This window comes from Pongo abelii, chromosome 1 (assembly GCF_028885655.2).
Source record: "Pongo abelii isolate AG06213 chromosome 1, NHGRI_mPonAbe1-v2.0_pri, whole genome shotgun sequence".
NCBI classification, from domain to species: Eukaryota; Metazoa; Chordata; class Mammalia; order Primates; family Hominidae; genus Pongo; species Pongo abelii.
In genome coordinates, this window is record NC_071985.2 from 227,926,782 (window position 1) to 227,948,995 (window position 22,214).

General features: G+C 56.8%; 1 protein-coding gene across 3 annotated transcripts in view; it reads left to right on the forward strand.

The window, feature by feature from the left end:
* Nucleotides 1-22,214, forward strand: part of ACOT7 (acyl-CoA thioesterase 7) — a 126,743-nt gene that overhangs the window by 96,590 nt on the left and 7,939 nt on the right. For all 3 annotated transcript variants that reach the window (XM_024230732.2, XM_009235677.3, NM_001132585.1), the window contains 1 exon segment: nucleotides 13,328-13,512. In XM_024230732.2, the coding sequence (XP_024086500.1) occupies nucleotides 13,328-13,512 (185 nt within the window).

Below are 22,214 nucleotides of genomic sequence, written 5' to 3' on the forward strand. Positions count from 1 at the left end.
GAGACCAGCCCCTTGTCGTGGGAAGCGAGAGTGGAAAAAGTGCAAGCTTGGCTCTCCTTGCCACAGCTCCTGCCCACCAGAGCCTGAGTAGGGGCAGACTCCCAGGCCCCGGGAGACCTGGCAGTCGGAGACCCCGAACTGGGGCAGAAGCACCTAAGATTGGAACGGTGGAGGGCTGCCTCCCTCCCTGGAATTACTGAGAGAAGGGTAGGCTCGCACATGCTGGATTTTGGATGCTTTGTGGTAAGGAGAAGGAAGGTCTCTGGCATTGCTTTCTTCCACTTTGGACGCCATTTGCAGAATCCTTTTTTTTTTTTCCACAACACGATCTTATTCTGTCACCCAGGCTGGAGTACAGTGGTGTAATCCCTGCCCACTGTAGCCTTGCACTTCCGTGCTCAAGTGATCCTCTCACCTCAGCCTCCCAGGTAGCCGGGACTACAGGCATGCACCACCACAACCAGCTAATTTTTGTATTTCCTATTTTTGGTAGAGACAGCGGCTCACTCAGAATCTTTTCTTGACCAATAGATGTTTGCCACAAACATAGACCACAATGTCATTTTAGAATGCCCAAAACAAGTGGGTCCTGTGTGTTTTAGCTTGTCCCCCACAGGCCTGCGCGGTGCGTGGTGGTGCTTGACCCTGCAGGAGAATCTGTGACATCTTATTCCATGCTATTTTTTCTAGGACTCCTGCCTGGGTAAATCACGATTAGGGTGACCTTGTGAAATACGGATGCACAGCCCATAGTGGGAAACGCGCATTCCATAGGACTCGCTGTGCTCAGTTGTCCCTGAGTGTCCTTGGAGAACCATCAGTAAAGAAATAGACTTTCTGGCCGGGCGCGGTGGCTCACGCCTGTAATCCCAGCACTTTGGGAGGCCGAGGCTGGCGGATCACGAGGTCAGGAGATCGAGATCATCCTGGTTAACACGGTGAAACCCCGTCTCTACTAAAAATACAAAAAATTAGCCGGGCGTGGTGGTGAGTGCCTGTAGTCCCAGCTACTCGGGAGGCTGAGGCAGGAGAATGGCGTGAACCCAGGAGGTGGAGCTTGCAGTGAGCCGAGATCACGCCACTGCACTCCAGGCTGGGCGACAGAGCGAGACTCCATCTCAAAAAAAAAGAAAAAGAAATAGACTTTCCAAGATGGTCACTCTGTTTCCTAAATGTCAGCCTAGTCATCAGATGTTCTCTGCACAAAGCCCAGCGAAGCACCCAAAGAATGAAAAGGCAAAGCTTTGTTAGAAATGAGGACGCCGTTCAAGGGGGATCCTCCCCTCCAAAATCCCCAGCTCGGCCAGGCACAGTGTCTCACACCTGTAATCTCAGCACTTTCAGAGGCCAAAGTGGGTGGATCATTTGAGCTCAGGAGTTTGAGACCAGCCTGGCCAACATGGTGAAACCCTGTCTCTACTAAAAACACAAAAATTAGCCAGGCTTGTGGCAGGCACCTGTAAACCCAGCTACTTGGGAGGATGAGGCATGAGAATCACTTGAACCCAGGAGGTGGAGGTTGCAGCGAGCCGAGATTACACCACCACACTCCAGCCTGGGCAACAGAGCAAGACTCTGTCGCAAAAAAAAAAAAAAAAAAAAAAAAAAAAAAAAAAACACAAAGTCCCCACCCTCAACTCCTTGTACAACCAGAATTAACTTTTAAGGGAGAGTGCTAGGAGGTGTGTTGTGGTTCTTGGTCAATAGGAATCATTAATTTTGAGGGAAAACCAGGAACTGCAGTCCGGGTCGAATGCTTTTTCCAGGAATTAACTTAGCAATCTAGAAGACATCTGGGGCAACTCGGACGAGGAGCTGCTTTGCCAAAGGCTTTCCACAAGGCTAACGGGGGGACTTCATTTTCAGAAGCCACAATTTCTGGCAGGACATTCACTTGGATTGGCTTCCTTCACGCAGTGAGGGCAGGCTGGGTGGGCTCGCCTGATTCCCACTGTCCTGAGCCACACCCAGGGCCTGACAGTGGGCCGCCTAGGCCCCCACCTCGTCTCGGCTGTGGCCGGGGCCTCCTGGGTAAAACACTGGGCCCCTTACCAGGAACAGAAAGACTGTTGTTTTCTTAGATGACATCTTGTTTTGTGTATAGAGGAATTTGGACCAAACTGAAATAGCACCATGGAGTCTGGCCTGTTTCTATGCCAGCATCCTCCAGGGCCCACTGGATGCTGTCACATCCAGGGGCCGTTGAATGCTGTCACAGTCGTGTGTTGTTTTCCAGAGGATTGTCACACCTGCCAGGTCCTTTGCAGGGAGGCGAGGGCTGTGCTGGCCGAGTGTGGCCAGGGTTGTTAGAGCAGGGTCATCATGCTTGCCTCTAGGACGCTGCACCTTAGATCAGCTCACTGCCTCCCACGCTTGCCCCTCGGTAGGGAAACAGAGCGAGGCCATGCAGGGAGGCACGGCCCCTGCTGGCTCTGGGTTCTGGGTGACACTGGGTGGGTGTGTGAGAAACCGCGGGGGGCTGGCCTCACGGTTCTGGTGTGACTTTCTCATGGACTCTGCTGGGGCCGCTGTACACCCTCGAGCCCCACACCTGCCTCTCACTTTGACCATACCATGAAGGAGGCCTCGAGGGCCAGACCCTGCTGCCCTGCCGGGCGGGGGCACACATTATTGTGGACTGTCCCAGTCGATGTTAAGAGCCCAGGGAGCTGCTGGCAGGCACAGAAACCTCATCTCGGGTTGCACGTGGCGCCTGGCAGAGCTTTGTACTGTAGAGAAGTGGCGTTGCTTTCTGGTGGGCTCAGAACAACAGACGTCTGTTCGCCCCTAGTTCTAGAGGCCAGAATTCTGAAATCAAGGCGTCAGCAGGGCCAAGGTCCCTCTGAAGTCTTCAGGGGAGGATCTGTCCCCGCCTCTTCCAGCTTCTGGGAGCAGCAGCTGTTCCTTGACGTTTCTTGGCTTGTGGCTGCGTCACTCTGGTCTGTCTCTATGGTCACAAGCCCTCCTCCTCTGTGTGTCTCTCCTCTTCTGTCTCTTATAAGGACACTTGTCATAGGATTTAGAACACACCTGGAGAATCCGGGGTGATCTCATCTCAAGACCTTTTGCTTAATTATACCTGCTAAGACCTTTATTCCAATAAGGCCCCATTCTGAAGTTGTGAGTAGATGTATCGTTTGGGGACCCACTAGAAATGCTTTGTCTCCTTAAAGCTCAACTCGTGTAGATACTAGCTCACTTCCACTTTTATAAAATCATGAACTTGGTAAAATCCCCTCTGGGATTCACCAGCCCCAAGCTGCCTCTCTCTCTGTGGATGTGGGAGCTGCCCTTGTGAGAGCCAGCAGTGAAATTGATGTCAGCCTGGAGAAGGGGCCACTCTGAGGAATGCAGGGAGAGTGACCCCAGCAGGCCCCCAGGGGCCCCCCACTTTTGAGAAGAGCAGTCATACAGCCGGGCAGGGGGCTGGCTCCGGACCCTGACTCCGGAGAGCAGCCCCACTAGAGCCAAATAAGAGTCTCTACAGTTAGCAGGCCTAGGGGCTACTGATGAAGGACTAGGGCCTTTCCTCTAAATGACAGGGAGTGGGGGTCAGTGTCAGAAGTGAGAACGGATGTGACGTCTCCTCCATAAGCCCCAGAAGGCAGCGGTGTTGTAATGACAAGAAATAGTCGCATAGACCGAGGGTTGCAGTTCTTTGTGTTGGGGCATTGTATTAGTATTAACCTTACGTCAAGTATAAATTTAATCCACATAAGGATTACTTTTAAAATCATACGTTTATGGAAAAGGTGCCTGCAGATAGACTGGGCACATCCAGGCGGTTGGAGCCCGAGGGCACGGCAGGGCCATGGCAGCCGTTCACAGCCCTTTCCCCTCATGTGAGCAGCCCTGAGAGGCCACTGGTCCCCCTGGGAGGAAACCCCCTACCTCCCACAGGCTGATCTGCCACAGTGGGGAAAAGCCCAGGAGTTGAGACCCGTTGCCAGTCATGGGGCCTCCGTGAGTTTCCTGGGGCTGCTGTAACATTTCCATACACAGTAGCTTAAAATAGCCTGCACTCACTCTCCTGTAATTTTGGAGGTCAGAAGTCTAAGGCAGGTCTGCAGGCTGCATCCTACCAGGAGGCTGGAGGGAAGAATCCATGTCTCGCCTTTCCCAGCTTCTGAGGCCACCCACATTCCTCGGCTCATGGTCCCGGCCATCCTCCAGCCTCTCCTAACATCATCCCATTCCCCCGCTCGTGCTGACACTCCTGCCTCCCTCTCATAGGACCCCTGTGATTCTATCAGGCCCACCTGGGTACCCCAGAACAATCTTCCCATCTCCAGGGCTGTCACTTAGTCAATGTCTGCAGAGTCCCCTTTGCCACATGAGGTCACAGGTTCAGTGGATTCGGGTGTGGGCATCTTTTGGGAGCACATTATTCTGTCTTAGCAGGTGGAAGAAGGGGGTTTTCTGATTTGCCCATTTCAGCATATTTTATTAGAAAAATAGCTGGGCCTGGGCACAATGGCTCAAGCCTGTAGTTTTGGCTATTTAGGATGCTAAAGTAGGAGGATTGCTTAAGCCAGGAGTTCGAGACCAGCCTAGGCAACACAGTGAGACCCCTGTCTCTTTAAAAACAAAACAAAACAAAAAACAAAAAAAAACAGGCTGGTCACAGTGGCTTACGCTTGTAATTCCAACACTTTGTGAGGCTGAGGCAGGAAAATCACTTGAGCCCTGGAGTTTGAGACCAGCCTGGGCAACATGGTAAGACCCCATCTCTACAAAAATTTAAAAATTATCTGGGCTACTCAGGAAGCTAAGGGAGGAGGATCACATGAGCCCAGGAGGCAGAGGCTGCAGTGTGAGCCGTGATTGTGCCGCTGCACTCAGCCTGGGTGACAGAGTGAGACCTTGTCTCCATTTAAAAAACAAAAACAGGCTGAGCGTGGTGGCTCACGCCTGTAATCCCAGCGCTTTGGGAGGCCGAGGCAGTCTGATCACCTGAGGTCAGGGGTTTGAGACCAGCCCGGCCAACATGGTGAAACCCCGTCTCTACTAAAAATACAAAAATTAGCCGTGCGTGGTGGCAGACGCCTATAATCCCAGCTACTCGAGGGGCTGAGGTAGGAGAATCGCTTGAACCTGAGAGGCAGATGTTGCAGTGAGCTGAGATTGCGTCACTGCACTCCAGCCTGGGCGACAGAGCGAGACTCCGTCTCAAAAAAAATAAAATAACCAGAAAACAGTGGGAATGTGGAATGGAGACGCCGGGCCTGTGGGGTGGCTTCTCCAGATTTAACGCAGGAAGTGCTTTGCTTTCTCTCTTTCAGCCTCCCGAAAAACTGCCTCCTTGGCTGGGCGCAGTGGCTTACGCCTGTAATCCCAGCACTTTGGGAGGCTGAGGAGGGTGGATCACAAGGTCAGGAGATCGAGATCATCCTGGCTAACACGGTGAAACCCCGTCTCCACTAAAAATACAAAAAAAAAAATTCTCCAGGCGTGGTGGTGGGCGCCTTTAGTCCCAGCTACTCCAGAGGCTGAGGCAGGAGAATGGCGTGAGCCCGGGAGGCGGAGCTTGCAGTGAGCTGAGATCGCGCCACTGCACTCCAGCCTGGGCGACACAGCGAGACTCCGTCTCAAAAAAAAAAAAAAAAAAAAAAAAAAAAAAAAAAAACAACTGCCTCCTTGGGAGAGTGATCTTTTATGCGATATTGGCCAAGTGCCAGGCCCCATGGCTATGGCTTGCCCTCACTTGGGTGGGGTGTCTGTCAGGAAGTTACACAGACAGCTTTGCTTCATCCAGACATTGGCCCAGGGGTTCAGAAGATAACTTTGAGTTTCAGCCACGAAGGGTGTGTGCCTAGGAGGAACTTACGAACTTGGGGCACTGTCGTGGCTGGGAGAGGCCTCACCAGCGGCCACGGAGACCACTGCCACCCTGCCATGGGCCCAGCTCTGTTGGCTGCAAATTTGGCATTTACGAACCAGACTCTTCCAGGATGCCCCATACTTGCCTAGACCACAGAGGGCCACCTCTTTTACCCTCACCCATCACTAGCCCAACCCAGTACCACCTCCATTGTCACAGCCTTTTGACGCCAGGGACCTGCTGTTCCTCTGCTCACAGCCTCCATGGCTGCCCGTGACATGCCACATTCAGCTCGAGCCCCTCCAGCTGGCACTTCAGGTCTGCTAGGACAGGCTGCCACTTGTCATAGCTGTCCCCTTACACCTTTGTGCCAACTAGCCTGGCCAAGCACCTACGGGGTCCTTAGCAGGTGTGTGGCAAGTTAAACTCTCACCAGGCAGTTGGGGTGAAGGAAGGACCGCTTCATCCGTGCGACTGGATCTCATGGGAAATGGGAAGTGCCCACCCAGCAAAAGCGTGTGGAGTTCCCAGGCCAGCAATGGAGTTGGTGCTGGGGACACGAGGGCCACGACAGGCTGGAGCCCGCACCCAGGGGACCAGCATAGGGGAAGGCACGTGGAGCCTGCTAGCACCCACAGAGCGGGAGAGCCTCCGCCCCCCAGGCAAGCAGTGGAGCCCCTAATGGGAGCTGTGGGGTCACTTGCTGTGTGGATTTTTTTTTTTCCAGTTGAGACATTAAAATGCCCAGAGATAGCTGGTGTGAAAAAGTTATATCGTTGCCTTCAGTGTAATAGTTTTGGAAGCCCTTGGTGAGAAAACCTAAAGTTGACGTTTTCCTGGGGAGAAACGATCTCCAGTATTAGGGTGAAAAATGAGGAGTCTTGTAGAAAAGGCCTTGGGATGTGTTACATAAGAAATACGAAGTCAGTTCACTGTTTCCAGGCTTTTCTTACGAAAGTTAGTGGCCACAGCTCTTTTTGGAGCATAAACACTGAGCTTTCCCTAAACTCTGAAACACTTGGCAACCTCTCAGTCTTGCTAACAGCTATTTTTTTTTTTTTAATTTTGTTTTCTTTTCCAAATCCGTGGCATACTGCTGAAATCTGGCTGCTGCTGCCCCTGGAGAGACGCCCGTCTGCTGGGGGAGTCAGGCTGGGGTACCTGCCAGCGCTCACGGGCTGTGCCACTCCAGGCAGGCTCAACAATTACTTCAAAACAGAAAGCGGCTGTAATTCACAATTCAGCCCACTACAGGCACCGATATATTTAACTATACCTAATATGACACACTTGATGCCAGGCATTGTGCTACGTGCTTCATACCATTTACTTCTCACACAGCACAGTGAGACAGGGACTGTCGCTATCTCTGTTTGTTTTTCCCATTTGGAAGCTGCAATTCTGAGGGGTTAAGGAAGCTGTTCACGGCCATGGAGCTGGTTCCAGGTGGGGCTGGGAGGGCAGGCCCAGCAGCTGGTCTCTGGGACCAGAGCTCTGAGCCCATGCTTTGGTGTCCCCAATGACCTGGCCTAAACACCACCTGGCATCCGCCCCGTCAGGGCCTCAAGTGTGAGTGATGAAGCTCGACTCTCATTGATCACACACAGCTACATCCACCTTTGAGGCCTGCCCTGGACTGTGGAGTGACTGCAGCTGGTCCCCGTGCATTTGTGCCGAAACTCCTGGCTCTCAGGCAGCTTGAAAATGCATCGTTAAGCCCGGCGCGGTGGCTCACGCCTGTAATCCCAGCACTTTGGGAGGCCAAGGCAGGCAGATCACGAGGTCAGGAGATCGAGACTATCCTGGCTAACATGCTGAAACTCCTTCTCTACTAAAAATACAAACAATTAGCTTCTTGTTACTTTGTGGTATGATTCCTTTTACCCCCTGCAAGCCCCTCCAGCGGTGCCCCGGGGCCCACTCAGGCCCCAAGTTACTGTCCTGGGCCTGTCGTGTGGCATAATGAATGCGGGCAGTTGACATCAGTATGGCCTCAGAGCAAGGATAGAACCACATGGGTTGACTGTGTCTCCTTCAAAAATGTGGAGGAAGTTACCCCCAAAATGCCCAGGTGGCCTGTGGAGCCCCTGATGAAGGAGAGCCACTGTGAGTGGGTCGTGGCTGGGTCTGCTGTTCCCTTGCATTCTCTGAAGCTGGGTGTAGGGGGAAAGCATTTGCAGATGAGGAAACTGAGGCACAGTACAGTTTCCTGGCCTGTCCCTGCTCAGTGGCCAAGCCTGGATTTAAACCCAGGCCCATCTGACTCCAAAGCCGTGGAACTCAGGGCTCCTCCTGCATGGCTTCGTAGCCTCTGGAGACTGGCTTTGACAGGTATTTGCTCCAGGGCCTCGAAGAGCCTTGCCTTTCCTGATGAGACACTTTGTCATGAATGTCTGGCTTCATCAGGGCCCTGGCTGCTGTTCCTGCTACAGAGGCTCAGAGGGGACCAGGCTCTCCCCTTCTGGCTGCCTTCCCCAGAACTAAAGAAGCACCCACACCTGTCCTAGGTGGGCACTGATCCCCCGCTCAGTGGGAGATTCTGTTCTTGGTTAATCATTTTTCACCTCAAGCTGGTCCCACCCATCTTTTAAATAAACCCCAGCCACCTTGACTGCAGGTGCATTTGAGCGGGTGACGTGGTGGAGCCATCCCAAGGCAGCGCCTCCACTCGAGGGCTGATTGTCAGGACCAAGAGGTCTTTTTGCCCCCACAGAGCCCTCCGAGTCTTGGCTGCCTTGTTATGGCAGGGACTGGCACTGCTTGGGGTTGTGTTTGCTTTGGTGGTTTCTGAGACAGGTGCGTGGAAGTGGATTTGGGGTTCTCTCCCCTTCCTCGGATGAGCCCCGCAATGTCCCAACTTTGCCTAGTGCCAGGTTCACCACAGGATATGGACAGACACTACTGGTATACAAGGCAGGTGTGGACCCCCCTTCCTGCCCTTCTCATGCCTGGGGGGAGGGCTGAATCAAGGCAGACTTTGTGGGAAGGAGGCCTGAGCTCTCCTCATTGCTGGGAGATCCTGAAGCATCCTGACCTCCGTGTGACACGCCAGGTCTGCAGGCAGTGCTTGTGGGGCCCTGCCTCTGCCTTTCCTGTCAGGTTCAGTGCTCCCGAGAGCCACCTGGACACGCTGTCTTCAGCTCTCTGATGCATGACCAGCCTCACCCGCCTCCATGTTTGGTGGAGGGACCTGTGGGCATGGTCATGATTTGGCCGGCAGCCTGGATGATCCAGGCTCTGCCCCAGTAGGAGGAATGACAGCACATGGCTGCGCCGTGGAGGAATTGGCAGGAAGGGCGGAGCCAGTCTGGGCTGCCCCGTGGGCAGGTGACGGCCAGCACGTGACTGCCCCCAGGCTCTCCACACTTTTGCAGGGAGGCAGGGAGGTGGACAGGTGTGGGGCTCCAGGCCAGGCTGCTCCCAGGAGTGGCACTGAAGTTGAGACTGGAAGGAAGTACCGGCCAGCAGGACTTGGAAGGGGCTGCTGGCCATGCTCCTGGGCACTCCTGATCCTGGGCTGCTCAGCATCCACTTCAGGAGGATGCAAACCTGGGGCTCTAATGGGGCTCTGGCCAGCTTGAGTCTGTGGTGACCTGGTGTCCACATGTGACCCACACCCCAGCCCTCGTGGGTCCCCAGAGGGGTCCAGCCTGTCAACTGGATACCTACTTTGGGCCCCCTGGGCCCAGCCCTGCCCTCATGGGACTTCAGGCTAGATGGAGACAGACAGACAACAGTGAAATAGACAAGCCAACAAGTGTGCCAATGCAAATGGGGTCGTTGGCTCTGCAGGAGCAGAGGACAGTTCTAGAGGGGGTGTGGTGGAGGGGGCTGAGCCGTCCTGGGCAGCTCCCTGGAGAAGGGATGCTTGAGCCGAGGTGCAGAAGATGAACCAGATGGGGATGGGAAGAGGGCTTTTCTAGGGAGAGGCCACAGGGGCCAGGAGCTTCAGGGAGCTCACAGAAGGCCACTCTGGTGGGGTGTGGAAAGCAGGGGGCAGGCTAGGGGCCCTTGTAGAGGCTGAGGCCAGTCACTCATCACCCCAACCCCACCTGGATGGACCTCCATCCCCAGGGAGGCCTCGATGCTGCAGGGGGGCCTCCATGTGACCTGGAGGAGGCGGAGAAAAGGATTTGGTGTGCGCCTCAGCTGCCATCCTGGGGTTGACAAAGTGCCTGTAGCTGGAATGCTGGAATTCTTTCTTTTTTTTTTTTTTTTGAGATGGAGTTTCGCTCTTGTCGCCCAGGCTGGAGTGCAATGGCATGATCTCAGCTCACTGCAACCTCCGCCTCCCGGGTTTAGGCGATTCTGTTGCCTCAGCCTCCCAAGTAGCTGGGATTACAGGCATGTGCCACCATGCCCAGCTAATTTTGTATTTTAAATAGAGACAGGGTTTCACCATGTTGGTCAGGCTGGTCTCAAACTCCTGACCTCAAGTGATGAGCCCGCCTCGGCCTCCCAGAGTGCTGGGATTACAGGTGTGAGCCACTGCGCCTGGTCTGTAGCTGGAATTCTTCAGGAAGGGCTAGAACAGGAACACAGCCCTGGGGGTGGGAGCTGGTCCCCCTGAGGTCTCCTGGGACAGTCCCTTCCCAGAGGCTGCCTGTGAGACCTTGGTGTCATGTGTGGGATGTGCCTTCTGAGCCCAGGGTCTAGGAGATGGGATACCCTAAGCCAGGGCCCCTGGAAACTCTGGGCTCTCTCTTGGTGACTGGGACTTGTGATTCGTCTGTCAACCCTAGGTTTCAAATTAAGTCCCAGCCAGTGACCACATCAGGTTTCCAGTTTTTTTCTTTTTTCTGAGACAGGGTCTTGCTCTGTCACCGAGGCCAGAGTGCAGTGGTGCGATCTCAGCTGACGGCAACCTCGACCTCCTGGGCTCAAACGATGCTCCCGCCTGAGCCTCCCGAGTAGCTGGGACCACAGGCATGCGCCACTATATCCAGTTAGGTTTCCAGTTTTAAAGTATCTTACTTTGTCCTGCTAGCCAACCTTATAGCCTGTGTCTTGTTTAGAATAATGATGTTGCTCTCTGAAGGATGAAAAGTCTCAGATTTTGGTTGTAATTGAAAATTTTCCTGACATTTATGAAGTGTTAATTGTATTACGGACCACAAGAGGCTGTCTCAGACAGCATTCTCTTCTTTTTGTTGTTACGTCTCATGCTTTTATAATCAACCTACTTAGTTGTTTAAAGTCGTTGTTGATTGCTGTTAGGAGTTTCTTCAGATTTCTAACACAGCAATTAAGCCATGAGCAGCCAGGATCTGGCCATGGCAGCGGTGGCCAAGGGGGTCCTTCATGGGCAACACCAAGAGCATGTTTTTGGAGCCTGGGCGGAGTGGCTCACACCTAATTATAATCCCAGCAATTTGGGAGGCCGAGGCAGTTGGCTCACTTGAGCCCAGGAGTTCTAGACCAGCCTGGTCAACAAGACAAAACCTCATCTCTACAAAAGATATAAAAATCAGCCATGCATGGTGGTGCACGCCTATAATCCCAGCTATTTAAGTAACAGGCATGATAGTCGCTTAAACCTGGGAGACAGAGGTTGCAGTGAGCCATGATGGCACCACTGCACTCAGCCTGGGCAATAGAACGAGACTCCATCTCAAAAACAAAAACACATTTTCTGTTGCTCCTCAAAACTAAGAGCCAGTGTTCAAAGACCCCTGGAACCTACCCTCCTCCAGGTACCACGCTCATGGGTGGCCCCCGTGTGTGACACTGTGGCCTCAGGGAAGTTCTTGTTGGTTTCTGCTCATGGAAAGGGCTTGTTCCTGCTTTTTGGCCTGTGACTCCCAAGTGTTATACGTGATTGTTGGTGAGGGATGTGGGCTGGACATGTGAGGAAGGAGGCAGAGATGCTGGGAGACCCTCAGGTCTGACCCGTTGAACCTTCTAGCTCCTTAGCTGGGGCCTGGCCCATGGCCTGCCCTCCTCCTGGGGTGCGTCTTGTGACTGCGGGCGCTTTGCACGGGACTCTGTACCTTACAGCTCACGTAATGCCTGCTGGCGCTGACCACACAGCTCCTTCCTCCTCTCCCAGCACTGGCACGAAGCGCTCCCTGTAAGTATGAAGTTGAATGTAGCATGGATCGTTCTGATACTTTTTAACATGGAATAACTACTCTTGCCTCTGGCCTGCTAACCGCCTTCCAACAGCCTCCACCTGGCCGCTTTCTCGCTCTGGGTCTCTAAACCTGCCTTGTGAGGCTGGTCTTGGTGGAGCTAGGACACTGGGGGTTCCAGAGGCCACGTTAAAAGGTCCCTGAAGCCAGATATATTTCCTGGGGAGCAAGTCCCAGCAGCCAGAGTCAGGCAGGGATTTTCTTGAGCCTGGCCCAGAATAGAGGCCATGCTGGGCCACCTGGGAGGGCATTCTGACCGCAGGGCAGCACTTGCCCCGGAAGTCCCCGGGGGTTTCTGCAGCCTGGTGGCCAGTGACATCGATGGTGACACCTTCACGGGGCCCCAGGTCAGCTCTTGGCTTGAGTCCTTCCATCCTGTAGCTATCCCCCAGGCAGGGTGTCTCATGCCTGCCTATAGGGAAGAGCTGAGCTCCCTGAGATTAAGGGATTATGTTGAGGCCAGGTAGGAGGACGGAGCCCATGCCGGGGAGGGTGGCGGAGGCAGAAGAGCAGCTCTGGGTCAGGAAGCTTCTGCCAGGATGGACTGTCGTGCCCCGGGGAGCGTGGGGCGTACAGAGAGGTTGGTTAGGATTGAGGGGGAGAGAGGGACACAGGGACAATGTATGGGAACTGGTGACTTTGGACTTTGTCATGATTCACAGAGAAATGGGGCTGGTGCTTTGAGCATGGAGGACTCTGGCCAAGGGGTGTGGCATCCAGCAGCCCAGAGGAGGAAGCTTTGGTCCCGTGGGTGAGACCAGTGGGGCCAGAAGGGAGGCTTGGCATGCAGTCACATACGATTCAATCCCACCAAGGGGCACGGGCAGCTGCCCTGTGTCACTGGAGCCCCTGAGGGTGGGAGTGGCTGTGGAAGGTGATACAAGGTTCTGTCCTGGTGCTTGGAGCAGTGTAGTGGGGCAGCTATGGCTCCGGTGGGCACCAGCAAGGCCAATGAATGGACAGTGCAGGTTGCAGATTTGACCCTGACCTAAGGAAAGGCAGAGCCAGCTGACACCCAGAGCTCCTGGAAGGCAGTCTGCAGCCTCCCCCATGGGGGCACAGTGGCTCTGAAGCCTTTCGGCAGGTGCTGCCACTCCTGGCCAGGAAAGAGCCTGCCTGGGCGGGGGCTCAAACCCATGGCCACCAAAATCCTTCAGTGCTGAATTTTAGCGTAGATAAACCTGCTCGCTAGAAAGATAAACATTCATGGGCAACTAACGACACATTCTAATATTCTGTTATTTGAACATCTGGTAGTCAGCCAAGCCACTGCTTCCCCTAACCACGTGTCTGCCTGCTGACCACAGAAACGCCAGTGTCCCCCGCCCGGCCGTGGGATGGAGGCCGCCCTGACCACCCCCTCCCTTCTCCACAGGCTGCGTCATCACCATCTCAGGACGCATGACCTTCACGAGCAATAAGTCCATGGAGATCGAGGTGTTGGTGGACGCCGACCCTGTTGTGGACAGCTCTCAGAAGCGCTACCGGGCCGCCAGTGCCTTCTTCACCTATGTGTCGCTGAGCCAGGAGGGCAGGTCGCTGCCTGTGCCCCAGCTGGTGGTGAGTGCGTGTCCTTGGATCGGCGGCCCCTCCCTGCCAGGCAGCCCTAGGGTCCCTGTGCTTGGGCCTCCAGGGGGAATCTGTGCCTGCATGAGTCCTGTCCTGTCAGTAGGGGTCAGAGTAGGGCCGGGCCTGGCCACTGCCTGGACCGGTGACCTCAGGCTGCAGGGCTGATCCGGTGAGGCCTTGAGAAGGAACACCTCATAACCAGCAAGGAGGCCTTTGGGCTCTACTCCCAGGGCCTGTGGGGTGAGGCTGGGCAGACAGGACAAGAGAGATAGACCCCTTTAAGAGCTCCTTAGCATGGCTGCTGCCTGGGCGTCCAGGTCGCCTCTGAATGTGGTGCCTTGGGGTTCCCTGGCATTGTGTAAGAATGCTGGAGGGGGATGAGGACTGCGCCCTGGGGCCCCCATCCCCTGCCGAAGGGTCTGCTGGGAAGCCGGAGGGGTGGGCTCCCTCCAGGTGGCCCTGGCTTGCAGGTCCTGCCTGATGAGACGAAGCCAGGCTGGTGGGCTCTGGGTTGAGGGTCCCAGCCCCTTGGCCTTTCTCCTCCTCATGCGGGGCAGGTGGGGTGGGCGTGTGCGGGCCACACGCACTCTCGTTCATGGGGGCTGCTGCCCCCAGGTGTCCACATCCCCTGAGCTCTGCCACGTTTGAGAGCTGGTAGTTCTCCGCCTGGCATGGAGTCTGTAGGGTCACAGACATCGGCAGGGTTCGCGCAGCCCAGAGAGGCAGCTTCCCTGTCTCTGTCATAAGAACAGAGGTTCTCCATCCTGGCTGAGCCCAGGGGCTCTGCAGCCTTTGGGCTGGTCCTGATTTCTCTTTGAACCAGCTCTTGTGTCTGTCACTGAGGGGAGCAAGAGGAAAGCAGAGCTGTAGGAGCTTCCTGCCCCTCCGGGGAGCGAGGATGCGGGAGCAGAGCAGCTGGGAGCAGGCGGGTGCCTGCAGGCCTCTTGGGAGCTGGCGCTCTCATGGAAGTGGCCAGGCAGGCACCACAGCCCTGCGAGGCTGACCCCTGATTCCAGAGGTTCTCGAGGCCCCTGCCCCCGCAGTGTCTGCTCCCTACGCAGATCCGCGAGCATTTGCTGCTCAGCCTCCTGGAGAGGAGCGTGCGCTGAAATCTCTGGGGTGAACACGCACTGAAAACCCATTCCTCCCAGCAGCTGGAGCACGGCCCGTTGCTTCCCCACGTGGCTGAGGAAGGCCGCCTGGTCGCCCCAGCTGCCTTGTTTCCCAATCGAGGCTGAGGCCCCTCCAAGCCCCTCTCCCAGCCCTGCCCCTTCCAGGAGTGGAGGAGCTCATGCCTCACCAGGGCCCGTGGTGGCAGCGCCAGGTGTGGTGTGTGAGCTGTCAGGCCCAGCGAGTACCCTCCCCTGCCAACTCCAGGCCAGCTCTTTGCTGGAGTTGGGTGCCGGCCTCTCCCAGGTCGGGTGGGCTGAGTAGAGGAGCTGATGGTGAACCTGGACTTGATGGATGAGGAGGACTCAGCCAGGCTGAAAGGAAGGAAAGCAAGTGGTGGGTGCCAGCACGGCACTAACATAGTGCCTGTGACCCACCCTTGCACGACTCTCATGACCAGGCCCCTCTTCGACTTGGGGCTTACGAGGCACGCTCTCCTTCTGGTGGGAAGACTGCTCCATGCCTCCAGCCCCACAGCCTCTTCTGTGGCAAAGTACCCTAGGCTGCCACCCTCCTGCCCCATCAGGGCTGGCTCTGCTGCCTGCTTCTTCCTCTCTCATCTGCCCCTACCCCTCCCCATTTACTTCTAACCCTACTCGCCTTGCCCTGGCCCACCGTGCCACCCATTGGCCCTTGGCAGGATGACGTCCTCCCTCCACATCGCCTGGGCTGGTCCGCAGTCGTTCCTCAGCCCCTGACCCTGCTGTGAGGCTTCAGCCTCCTCTGTCCTTGACCTTCAGCCCTGTGTCTGGTTCTCCTTTCACCTTGGACACGCCTTCTCCAAACTTGCCTGCTCTTCTCCGCCATGCAGTATGGGCTCCACTCCCACCTGGGCCTGCTCTGGTCTCTCCCGATGGACCTGACGCCCCTCCCATGACGCTTTTCAGCATGGCTGCTCTCTGTCCTGCTGCTGAATCCCCCACCTGACAGGCACATCTCCGAAGCTCTCTCCTTCCCCGCCCCCTACCTCTTCCTGACTCCTGGACAAACTTTCCCAGTTCTGTCTTCCCTCTGTGGGCAGCATGGACAGACGCAAGGACACGCCCTGTCTGCTGTCCACTCCCTGTCTGTAGCACAGCTGACCAGGCCCTCAGTGAAGGGGACCCTGTAGTGTCTGTAGGGATACTCCAGCCTCCCCGGCCACCACACAGTCTCCTAACCCTTGGCTTCGACACGTCCTAACCTGTGGCCCTTCTCTCCTGGGGTGGTCGGATCCATGGCCTGCCTCCAGCATCGCCTGTGTGTCGTGTTGACTCCCAAATTGACTTGGCCAGTGCTGCCCCTCAACAGGGTTCCCAAAAGCATCTCAAATACAGTTTGTCCCGAATGGAACTCATTATCCCCCCCGCAAAAAAAATCCCTCTCCACCTCTGTGCTGCCCTGGAAGTCTGGGAACCCAGCTGGCTCCTCCCCACTCCCTCCTTGCGCACGCCCACCCAGTGCCGCTCCACTCCTCTCTCCCGAACAGCTCTTACTGCCCTGTCCCCATGGGACCGCTGCTGAGTCCTCAGCTGCTCCCTCATCTCTTCCTGGTGCTCTCAATCTGACCCTTCCCTGCCGCCCAGGAAACTGGTCATCAAAATCCGAGTCGCTCCCTCTCCCACCGAAATGCATGGTGGCTCCTCCATGCCCTGGGTGTGGGTGCAGCAAGCTCACTCCCGCCTGGTGCCTGTGCACCTGTTGCTCCCATCTGGACCACCCTCCCCAGACCCTCCTGGAGCTACAGCATTTCTCAGACGTTTTTTCCTTAGAAGGGCACCCACAACCACTCTAGAGAAGCGTCGCCTCTGCCACCCCAGACCCCCTCCCACCCCCCCTCCACTGCAGACGCTGCGTGGACTGTCAGGCTCACATATCCAGGAGCAGGCACCTGGCTGTCCAGGTCAGCCAGAGCTCTAAACTTACTAGCTGTGTGGCCTTAGGCACGCACTTTCTATGTGCCTCGGTTTCCTCATCTGTATGGTGGTGATGGACACGGTGCCCACCACGTGGGGTGGGTGAAGATGGGGGGGCCTTCGTCGTCTGCTGCTGTTCACCTGCTCTCCCTGGGGCCTTGCACCCTCTCAGAGGGAGGCGTAAACAAACAGTGAAGATAGAGGAAGTCGAATGGTGTCCAGGGTCACGAAGAAGACAGCAGGGAATGAGGGGATCGGAGCGTGCCCAGGGGACAGGTACAGTTTTAAATATGTTCCTTCCCAAGGAAAGCCTCAGCGGAGGCCTGGAGTCAGGGAGGAAGGGCAGGAGCTGTCTTGTGGGGACCGTTCAGGTGAAGGGAATGGCGGGGGCCAAAGGCGCAGAACCACTGTCTGTAACGGGGGAGCTTGGGGACAGTGGCACACCCGAGGCCACCCGGCTAGGATGGGGCAGGGCTGGTGGGAGTCTATGGGGCTCACGCATATGGGCGTAAAATAGAGGAGGATCTGGGTGACCTGTGCTTTGAACAGGCTTCAGTACAGGTTGATGGGGTGCCCTGGGGGGTCTCCCAATAGCCCCTCAAAGCTGATAGTGGGGGGCATCCTCCCAGGTTGGCAGCGGCTGCAGGCGTGGTTGGTGTTTGCCCACCAATGACCGTTCCCTCTCCCAGCTGCCCCCAGCAGGGCCGTGAACACTGGATGTGGGGTCAGGACCACCTGCACCTACCCCAGCACTCAGCTGGTTCAGGGAGACCAGTGCAGTGACCACGAGGGGCCAGCGATCCGTGGGCTCTCAGGGAGGGGACCTCTGTGCCTCACGTTCCCCACTCCCTATAGAGTCCAACTTGAGGGGGTCCACCCTCGTGTGGATAGCAGCCTGCTGTCATGGAGGCTTTTGGGGCCGGGCCTGTGACCTTCCCAGAGCCAGCTGGGGAGCAGTCCTGGGGCTGCCCCTTCCAGAACTCCATACCCTGGGGTGGGTCAGAGTGCAGGAGGAGGGCTGGCCCTGGGGGAAGGGGCTGCAGAGGGGCAGGGAAGGGCGCCAGCTTGAATGGAGGGAATGGCAGCCCGTCCCCTGGGTGTGGCCGCGTCATGTTGATCCAGGCTGTTATTTCTTGCTCGTTAAAGATGGTCTTTGATTCTTCACTGAGGTGTCCTGGGGCCCACAGATGTCAATGTTGATGTTGATAAAAATAGCCGCTGGTGGGGCAGGCTGCCCGGAGAGGGATTTGCAGCTCTCACTTGGGGACTGCCCACATGAGCACGAGTTCTGGGCTTGGAGCACGTGTGTGCTCCGTGCAGTGAACCTGCATGTGCATTCCGTCCCTCCAGATGTGCCCTGGCGGCCCCTCCTCCTACTCCCAGTTACCTCCCTCATCCCCATGTCAGCCTTCTTCAGCCTCCTGTCTATTTTTAGCTCCCTTCCCCAGGGCCTGGCTGACACGGATGCAGCCTCTCTGCTTGGAGTTGCATCTCCATGAATATTTTATGCTGGGGGCTGCCGCACCCGCTCCGGGCAGCTGCCAGCACTTCCCGGTCTCGTATTAGAAGAGGCCAACTCAGCGCGTAGAGCCAGGCCTCCCCGTGGCAGTGCCCTCTGACCTTGAGCTGATGGGGGCTGGAGAAGTGGCTTGTGGGGAGGGACAGCAGGAGGCAGGCGGCAGCAGACAGATGTGGGAAGGCTTTTCAGCCTGCAGGAGGGTCAGAGCTGTATGTCTGCTGAAGCAGAGGACGTCCCTGGCACCTCAGGTTGGGGCTGTACTTGCCTCTGATTCTTGCAGGCAGGGGCATTGTAGCCTCTACAGGCCCAGGGAGTTGGGGCTGAGAACTTGTGGGTCCCAGCCTGGGCCTGAGGAGGAGGTGTAGACAGGGCGGGGTGAGGGGCTCACCCAGGCCCCTGACCAGGGAGAAGCCTGTAGCCCGTTCCGTGGCTGTCAGGGCTGAGTGAGCGCCGTGACCCCACTGCTTCCCGGGCACACTGGGGAGGGGATGTGTCCCCAGATTAGCCGAGGCTCCAGCTGTGCAGCCGCATGATGCAGGGCAGGGTCTTTGCAAAGCTTCCAAACTGGAGCGAGCCCATCCCAGAGGGTCTCTCTGGTGCTCAGGAACACACATCTCCTGAGGTGGCCAGCCCAGGACTCCGAGCTTCAGTCTTTAGCCACTGAAATGTTTTCTGGATGGAAGTGGGAGGCCATCTTTTTTTTTTTTTTTTGAGACGGAGTCTCACTCTGTCGCCCAACCTGGAGTGCAATGGTGCGATCTCGGCTCACTGCAACCAGGTTCAAGCGATTCTCCTGCCTCAGCCTCCCGAGTAGCTGGGATTACAGGCGCCTGCCATCATTCCTTATTAATTTTTGTATTTTTAGTAGAAATGGGGTTTCACCATGTTGGCCAGGCTGGTCCCGTGATCCACCTGCCTCGGCCTCCCAAAGTGCTGGGATTACAGGCATGAGCTACCGCGCCTGGCCTAGGTGTGGCCATCTTTACCTTGCCTTTTAGAGCTGCCTCATGCATAGCCAGGGGAGTTCCAAGAACACCGGGAAAACGCACCCTTTTGAGCTTTGTCCACTCGGACGTGCCCCGACCTAGAAGAGGCCCTGAGACCCTTGGGCCCCATCATGTTGAGGGAGCCCTACCAGGCCGGGGGCCATTCTCAGCAGGGTTGTTTTCCGGTTAGGAAGCCAGGGCAGCTGGATGCGGAGGCTGCTGCCTGTCTCCTGGGTGGGCAAGGGACTGGAGGGGCAGGGGAGGCTTCCTTTTGGGGGGTGCCTGGGTACAGGTCATTGAAGCCGGAGCCTTCAGGGAACGCCAACCCCTCTGCGAGCTGGTGCGTCTGCTCACAGATGCTTCCCATCCCCAGACAGGAGGCGGGCACCAGGCATGGAGTCACTCGCCAGGGGTCGCACGGCCAGCAGGCCCATCTGGGACCTCACTGCCTGGGAAAGGGGGCCGCTCGCTGCCGTCGTCGATGCCACTGTGCTTTCTCCCAGCCAGGCCCTACTGCGAGGTCCTGGGAGGAGCCCCGCCTGAGAACCCTTCTGTGCGAGAACCTAAACCCTGGGAGTCCCAACGCGCTGCCCACCCGCACCGCGCCGCCCACCCACACTGTGCCGCCCACCCACACCACGCCCACCGCGCTCAGCCCAGGGCCTTTGCTTCAGCCCCAGATGATCTCAGGACCAGTGCTGGGCAGGTGACTGAACCTCCACAGGCCACTGTGAAGTGTGGGGGTTGGGGCACATTTTAGTGGAAAGTTTTCCGCTGCATTTTGATTCTTTTGCCTCTCCTGGGGCCTTATGTGAGGCGTGGCCTCAGCACAGACCCACACAACTTTCAGAAGGCTCTGGAACATGGTGCCCACCTCGCTTCTGCTGCTGCCCCATGACCTTCTCCTGGCCTCAGCTGATTCACCTGCATGAGTGCAGGGGCCGGGTAAGCCCCACGCCAGCCGAGAGGACAGCGTGGCGTGGGCCGGAGCATCCGGAAGGAGGGCACTGTTTGACCTGCTGTTCAGCTGGAGGGGCAGGATGGGCCCCAGGGCTGAAGTCTGCTGAAAGGCCCTCTGCAGCCTTCTGGAAGTTGTCTGCCATGCAGTGCTGAGGGCCACAGCTTTGTGACGCACTGATGTGGGGGCTGCAGACAGAGCAGGCTGGAGACACCTCTTGGCTGTGGCTGTCTTGAGCCATCGCCAGGCTGTTGCCCCAAGTCCCCTCTCCGTGCCTTCTCAGTGATGCTGTAACTGGAAGGTCCCTCGACCCTTTGCACTTAGGAGAAAGCATGGGGCAAGGCTTTCTGTGGTGGTGGCCGCCGCTCCCCACCCCCAGGACCTGCCTGACCCCCAGGCACGGTGTGCAGAGGGGCCTGGGGTCCTTGCATGGGCCCCGTTCCTCTCGAAGAAGCCTCAGGAGCAGAGGTGGCCATTCCTGACCGTGTCCAGGCCGGGCCAGGACAAGAAGAGAGGCCCGGTCCCAGGATGTAGGACAGAGAGAGAGGTCCCCACGTGGGGCCTTTGTCATGGGGCAGGGCCCTAGGGTCTCTGCTGCCTCGACATCCTAGACACCCTGTTGCCGCAGGCTCCTGCTGGCAGGGAGGGGCCGCACCTACTCCCAGAGAATTTCACTAGCAAAAGAGTGGGCGGAAGCACTGTGTGGTGGCCGCACACGGCCTCTGCACTCGCCCTGGGATGGGCACCACCGCACCAATGTGAGGGCTCTTACACCGGCTTCCTTTGTTCGTTTGGCCAAGATTGAACTTTTGGAATAATTTTTTAATTGTTGACTAGTTTAGGAAATTCAGCTGTTACTGGAGTGCAGAAGGTTGACGGTGTGTTCCTGGAAGGGCTTGGTGAGCCGCCTGCCGCGTTTGGTCATTAGTGAGGGAAGCCCTGCCCCCCTCCCGCCCCCACCTTGCTGCCAGCCCACAGGCGTGAGTCATAGACTGGAATATTCGTGAGGCTCAGAATCCAGTGTCGTGCTCTCTGTTCCTTTTGCCTGCATTTAGCGGGAGTCAGTCTTGTGATGGGAAAATACCTGCATCCTGAAGCTGCGCCTGTCACCTCATTGGTTAGCGCTTAGGAACATCTGGTGGCCGGTGAGTCCCACGTGCCTAGAACCCGAGGCATGGATACTGAGAAGGAGGTTGGTGCAGATGAGAGCATGTAGCCCTCCCCTCCAGCCTGGCTCTCGCCTTCCCTCTGCCTGAGCCCAGACTCTTTCTCCAGCCACCTTTCATGTTTCCACTCTGCACATATCTCTGAAAGATCCACTGTGTCCAGACAGCCACACACTGGCCCTTCTGAGCGGCACTGGTAGGTAGCTCTTCTGATGCCACCACGGCCTAACCGGCTGCGGGGGGTTAAAAACCCACCTGGGCATGGTGAGCTGCTCATGTTCTCCCCCTGGAGGTTTACAGAAGGCTCTGCTCAGAGCCAGGCCTGGGGGGCATACAACAGAGTGTGGGATGGAGCCTTGGGGCCTCTCTGTACCCACTGCTGTCAGATTTGTGACACGGACAGAGTGAGCACTGCCAGGAGGGGGGCTGCACCAGGGGAGGTCCATGGGTGGGATTTCCAGAGGGTTCAGTGAACCGAGGGAGCATCCCAGCTAGACCCAGGGCACTGCGGAAGGTGAGCGAGAGGCCTGTCAGGGAGGCCTGGAAAGGTTGTTGGGCCCACATGAGGTCCTGGCCATGGGACTTGGAGTTTTTCAGCAGGGCGAGTTCATGCCCGGAGTATCCTGGGGCTGGAGGCCGCCCACTTGGCTCAGCACTCTCAGCAAGGGGTGTGGAGTGTCCTGGCAAAGGCCCTCTGTGGCCAGACACACGTCTTGAGCCCTGCAATCAAAGGTGCAGGAAGAAACAGGCCCTGCGCTCCACACAGTGATAGAAAGGATGCAGAGGCCTCCCCACCTGTGTGTGCAGGATCAGAAGCAAGTCCCCAGCATGGCCACAGAGCTGGCCCATCTCCAGGGGGATGGCCAAGCCTAGGTGTGCTGGACACTGTCATCTCACCTTTGTCACTGTTGCAGGCTCCTGTTCAGACTCTCCATGGTCTGAGCCCCCTGGAATTGGTTGCAGACAGATGATGCCAGTGTTCATTGAGCAGAAGTACTG